General features: G+C 52.7%; 2 protein-coding genes across 2 annotated transcripts; both read right to left on the reverse strand.

The window, feature by feature from the left end:
- Positions 1-72: 72 nt before the first annotated feature.
- GUITHDRAFT_149540 (hypothetical protein) lies at positions 73-997 on the reverse strand (the record flags this gene model as incomplete). Its single annotated transcript, XM_005817949.1, has 4 exons — positions 73-119; positions 364-487; positions 553-777; positions 950-997. Coding segments are annotated over 4 exons (444 nt in total), but the record flags the coding sequence as incomplete, so codon positions are not given.
- A 1,203-nt stretch (positions 998-2,200) lies between these two features.
- On the reverse strand, positions 2,201-5,552 carry GUITHDRAFT_149541 (hypothetical protein; the record flags this gene model as incomplete). The annotated part of the gene is made up of 14 exons (XM_005817950.1): positions 2,201-2,296; positions 2,537-2,635; positions 2,700-2,780; positions 2,823-2,918; positions 3,000-3,075; positions 3,127-3,193; positions 3,227-3,497; positions 3,550-3,849; positions 3,915-3,963; positions 4,053-4,197; positions 4,326-4,404; positions 4,476-4,688; positions 4,753-4,916; positions 4,964-5,552. The coding sequence occupies 14 exons, from the start codon at positions 5,550-5,552 to the stop codon at positions 2,201-2,203; spliced, it is 2,325 nt and encodes a 774-aa protein (XP_005818007.1).
- Between the last annotated feature and the right edge of the window lie 606 nt (positions 5,553-6,158).

A 6,158-nucleotide genomic window follows, 5' to 3' on the forward strand; every position in this document is an offset into this window, starting at 1 on the left:
GAGGAAAGGAGGAGAGGAGAGGAGGACGGGGAAAGTGAAAATCTGAAGAATCTCTTGCCTGAAACATGTCACGTTGCAAACTCTGTAGTGTCTGAAGGTCAATATGACTGCCGGGATACCTGTCAAGAGTGTAGCACCAACGAATCCAAACGCTCCTGTATCAAATGTGATGATAGAGGAGGGGAGGGGAGAGGAGGGGAGGGGAGTGGAGGGGAGTGGAGTGGAGTGGAGAGGAGAGGAGAGGAGAGGAGAGGAGGGGAGGGGAGGGGAGAGGAGAGGAGGGAAGGGGAGGGGAGGGGAGGGGGAGAGGAGAGGAGGGGAGAGGAGAGGAGAGGAGAGGAGAGGAGGGGAAGAGCTTCTTACCCAGTGCCATGCATGCTAACTTCCAGTATTCCTCCAGCATTCCGATGGTCTCGCCCGAGCAGTCACACTGAGAGGGATCGTTGCTGGCAGGGCACTTGCAACCGGCTTCTGTTCTGATGTCAACCTTGTACTCGCCGTCAGCAGGGAGCTAGCGAGCATGCGGAGGGGAGGGAGGTCCCCTCCTCTCACCTCGCACATCTCTGACGTGTAGACCTGCGAGGAGACTTGACCTTGACATTTCACGTTGCACTCCTTCTGGTCCGGAGCTGTTTTGCACTGCTCCGTGCAGTCTACCGTTGCTTGCGCGGATATGCACGCGTTGCTGTCTGTGACTGTGCTGCAAACTGTGTTGAACGTGTTCTGAACAAAGTCCGCAGCTGAATAGCTTGTGGCTACGACAACGATGCCAAGGATCTGCAGGGGACAGAAAGCAAGTAAAAAGCTACAAGCTCGATGGAACTAGGGCTCAGTGATCTTCTGTCGTCCAGCATGGCAGTGACAGGAAAGGATATGGAAGGGAGAGGGAAAAGAACAGGAAACACAGAAACAACACAAGTTGAGATGAAAGGTACAACCACTTCCTTACCATCAGGACGATACCCGAGAAAAGGATCCAATATCGCCCGATAGCCATGATGATCGGGTTGTACGGTAACCTCGGATGGAGCTGAACAACTGTCCGCGTTCCTGTCTCTCTAAGTCTCTTCGGGCAGTATGTCTCTTTGACTGTTGCTGAGGTACCCGTCTCTTTCCTTTATCTCAATCCTCTCTTCTTGTATTTTCTCCTCTCTCCCCTCACCCCCTCATCCCCTCTCCTCTTCCTCTCTCTCTTCTCTTCTCTTCTCTTCTCTTCTCCTCTCTTCTCTTCTCTTCTTCTCTTCTCTTCTCTTCTCTTCTCTTCTGCTTTCTCTTCTCTTCTCTTCTGCTTTCTCTTCTCTTCTCTTCTGCTTTGTCTTCTCTTCTCTTCTGCTTTCTCTTCTCTTCTCTTCTGCTTTCTCTTCTCTTCTCTTCTGCTTTCTCTTCTCTTCTCTTCTCTTCTCTTCTCTTCTCTTCTCTTCTCTTCTCTTCTCTTCTCTTTCTCTCTCTCTCTCTCTCTCTCTCTCTTTCTCTTCTCTTCTCTTCTCTTGTTCTCTACTTGTGCCCTGTTCGGTTTGACAGTCAAATCCTTTTGCGGACCGTTGACAAGACTCCAACTTTTGTACCAGAATATTTCGCTCAACTCATCTTCGAACCTTCAAATTCTCCCGGCGCCGGGAAGCCCGGGCCGCCCGGCCGGGCTGCCAACCCGGGCCGGCAGCGGCACTACCGTACCCACCATCTCACGCGGCCAGAGTCAGCAAGAGGCGCCGGCCACTAGCGGAGGCTCGGAGCCTCTCAGTGGGTGCCACTAAGTTCTCCAAAGTTGTGCAGCATTCAGAAACGCTGACTGACGTACAGCACTGAGTGCCGCGGCATATCGCATGCCAGTGTGTAGACGTTCTACAACTGAGACCGTATCGGACCTCGTATGTAACCGTGACACAGAATGTCGAGCTCCCAAACCTCATCACCGACTCCGACGCCTCGACGGCCATCCTCATCGAGTCCAACATCTCTTACACAACAAGGGTCTTTGTGGATGCGGTCAGCCTCAAGTACTTCAACCATCTCACAGAGTCAAGGTCGATTCTAGATATTCAGTTAGACTCGGAAAGAGCTCCTACGCGACGTCGATTCTAAGATCGCCTGAGCGATGATAACCGAGTGATGAAGCTGCTCGAGTAGCAACTTGTGAAAGGCAGAGATGTTGTACTCGCTCTTGAAAGGCAAGGAGATGTTGTACTCGCTCTTGACATGCTTAGGTTGTGTTGCGCCTTGAGTCAGTGCCTTTGAACCTCATCAGCTCCCTGTACTCCTCGAGCTCCTCCCCGAGGCTGAACAGAATGAGCGGCATCTGCTCCACAAGTGAGTGAGAGGAGGATGGAGGAGTATGCAGACGGGCCTTGAGAGAGCACTAGGGCATTCAGAAGGACGATACGAGCAAGGAGAAAAGGAGGAGAGGAGGAGGGCAGCACCTTCCAAGTCTTCTCTTTGGTCCTCGTGTTCCACCAGTATTCCCTCCCATGCTCAGATATCGACCACATCCATTCCTTCCTCGTCATTGTTACCAGCTGGCTCCTTCCACATTCCTCACCTTCGCCGCCAGCCGAGCCTCCTGGACTCGCCGAAGCTCCTCCACGTGCCTCGCCGAGTCACTGACCACCGCCTGCGTGCTCTCCACCTCATACAACCGCTGCGATCACCAAGGTCATGGAAAAGGAACAAGCGCAGCTCTCGGAAAGAAGCTGCTCTCTTACTTTCGGTCCCATAGCGGCCTGAGCGAAGGAGAAGGAGGAGGAGGGTGAGTCTGCATGAGCAGGCTGCTCTGGTACTGGTGCCTGCAAGCAAGTGAACGAGCAGGAGGGGATCAGGGGCTCCACCTCCTGTATGCTTTTATCGCGCGAGTGCTTCTGCGATACTTTGGGAAGCTGCTTGCTTGCTTGTAACTTCTTGCCTGTTCCTTCAGCTTTGACCTCCTGGTCAACCAAATGATTTTTCCCGGAAGGTTAGGGTGGGGTGGGGTGGGGTGGGGTGGGGTGGGGAGGGGGTGGGTTTACCGTGTTGACTACCTCGCCGTCTATCTTTGGCTGAGGTGCAACAGGATCGGCTTGCAGCATGAACAGTTCGACGTCTCTGCTCGTCACTCGTGAACCATAAACTCTCTTGAATCAAAATGATCCAAACCTCGGCTTCAGCTCCGACTCCAGCAGATCCCCTGCCTCCCCAGCGCTTGTCGAAGAGCTTTCGTTACCTTCATGTTGGTCATCTGAGAAGAAACCTATACCCTCCAGCTCCACTGCAGGTTCCTGCACAGTCGCACTCTGCCTGACCAAGCCATGCACAGTACCCCACTGCAACGCATGCATCTCTTCGCCGCCAACTGACGCTTCCACAGGCCCCGCATTGGACTTGTTGGTTCGCCAGACCTTCAACGACGGCGGAAACCTTATGGACCAGCAGGCTGATTGCGTTGAGGAGCTTTCTTTCCTGCCCTTAGCGCGTAACCAGCCAATCGCCTTGCCCAACAACACGCATGCGATCAAGCCAGCAAACACCTGCGCATGCTGTCAGCTGCCGAACCTACTCGTACTCAGCATTTGATCGTACAGTGAGCAAGGTGATGGCCGCAGCAGCTCGTCCAAGCCAAGTTGTCAACAGTTGTCCCCAGAGCACCCACTTACCGCCGACGCAAAGTGGCTGATCATCATCCCACTGACAACGACTGATGCTTCCATCGCTGTGAAGCAGACTGTGATGAGATTGAAAGGCAGAAGAACAAGCGTGCCTGCAAATCTTGCATTCTCCTTTCATGCAGCTGCCCTGGAAATCAACTGCAGGGGCATTGATGGAGAACTTGAAGTATGCATTGTCATAGTGGAAGTTTCCATCTGAGCATTCTCCTTGGACCTTCCATAACAGAACATCGTCCACATCAGGATGCAGAGTTCGGGCTTTCAAAGAGAAAAACTCACGTGTATCTCATAGACCGAGTCCGGACAAGTGCCTTGTGCTGTGCAGAAACTGCGCGCTGCATCTACCAAACACTGCACGCAGCCTGATCTGATGACAACGCACTTAGATGCGTATCGTCTGTCATGTATCACTCGGACCTGCAGGTCTCTTGCAGTTGTGGGGTCCAAGGATTACCCACAAACGTGGGAAACTTCCCCAATGTATCGTCGTAATCCTGAAATTCATAACTCGAGTATGGCATAGAAGACGTTGGCAGTATCTCGTTGCAAGTAACAAATTGATCTGCCGGTGATGATGTAGGACTTGTAACTTGACAAGGGGAACACTTTCCCCTACTGTCGGCAGAAACACAACCTTCCAGTGTTATGTCACATTCTCAACGATAGAGATAAATCATGCGCCGCACTCACCAGCGTTTGCTGCAACGCAAGTGAGACACTTCTGATAGCATTTACAGAACTGCGATTCCACAGTCGTGAGCGGGGCAGTCTGTTCATGTGATCATTGATAGTTTGAATCAAACAAAGTTCTGATCGGCTCGAATCATGATGCAGGGTTACCTGACAAATGCTGCTGAAAAGGTTACCCACCAATACAGATGGAGGCGGTTGACACGCATCTTCACAGCTTCTGTAGTCCATTCGTGACATGCAGGTCCTGGTAAAACTGCTGTAGGAATGGAGGCAGCAGAAGTCCTCTGTCTGTGTAAGACAGTTGTTGTCGTACTGACAAGAAGCGCAAACTGTTGTCTTCGGATCTAAGTAAATGACGTGCTAAACACACTTCAAGTCAGCAGGAAAGCAGCATCGGGCGCGAGAAGGCAGACGTTATAATTACCGGCGTGCATGTTGCTGGGGTATTGTACTTTCTCCCCGTCGAAACGGCATTCGACTTTAGATTCCATTTGTTTGCCAGTTGCATGGGATTTGATCCAGCGGGGTTGAGATCAATGACCGGAAGGAAAGCGGGAGCCCATGAATTCACCTTCCCGCAGAACCTGTCTGGCATGCAGTCAGGCTGAAATCAAAGTGAACATCTATTCCCTTACTTTCAGCTTGTTTGGGCAATCCGGAAGGCACTCGGGTTTGGAAAAATGTCATATACGCTTGGTTGACGTCGGACTGACTGGTGTCTTCGATGAATGTATTCGTGGACACTGATTCAGAATACGCTCCACTGTCTATATGCGAGGAGCATGTGCTGGGCAGCTGATATCTGTTGCACTTAGAACGCAGGGTAAGATCCCCGAAGTGAATGGAGTATGCCTCGATCAACAACTTGACCTTTCTTGTCAGCCCCGATCCGGTATTGTTCGAGGTCAGGTTTGAAGGAGTGACGACTGGATGAGATGTATCGACGCCGCAATACTTGTCAAGGTCGCAATCGCAGTCACTGATGCACTGCACACACAAGCCGTAGAGCTTGGGCTGTGTGAAAACATCACTAACAGGCGAATCTGGCACCTTGTTGTACATGTACGTCTTGTCGACGAAGAAAAATTGGCAAAGTGGCGCTTCTGCAGTGTTGCAGTCGCTGGGGGAGTGACATATCTCACCATACTGGGCCGAACGTGCAGCTGGGAAGCGGCTGAGTGAGAGGAGGAGGAGGAGACAACAGCACCAACGCATGGCTCGCATCAGGGAAGGGTCACTTTTGAGCTGGGACTGACTTTTCATCTACTCATATTTCAAACCTACTGTGAGACCTTCAGCGATCTGCTGAAATTGTCAAATTTCTTTCGAAAGTTCGCGGGACGCCAATCAGCACAGCACGGAAGGTGCGGGGGTGGGGGTCCCTACCCCTGCACCTGATGTCTAGTAGTCACTAGTACTCTCCGCCACTGTCCTCGTACTGATTTATCACTTATTAGATTTGAGTAAAGGGGTGTACCCCCGGTGACCAACGGGGGCCGTGGTGAACTGAGTTCCGGCCCCGGGCCGGCCCTGACTGTCACTGAGTAGTACCCCGGCCCTGACTCGTGACTATCGGACCCCCCCGGCGGGCCGGCCCTGCCACTCGTGACTACACCGGGCGGCCTGAACTTCTACGCAGGCCAATTAAAAATCAGTACGATTGACTCTGTTAGCCGCGAGGCCCGCCCCGGGCCGCGACCTGGCGCGGCCCCGGGCCGGCCGGTGAGTGACAGTGATCATCGGATCGAGCTTCAGGCGGCATCGGACGGCCGCCGGGCGAGCAGTGACTGCAGCTCCGGCCCTTGAATATTTTGGTCATGTAACGGACGT

The sequence above is a fragment of the Guillardia theta genome, assembly GCF_000315625.1.
Source record: "Guillardia theta CCMP2712 unplaced genomic scaffold GUITHscaffold_437, whole genome shotgun sequence".
NCBI classification, from domain to species: Eukaryota; class Cryptophyceae; order Pyrenomonadales; family Geminigeraceae; genus Guillardia; species Guillardia theta.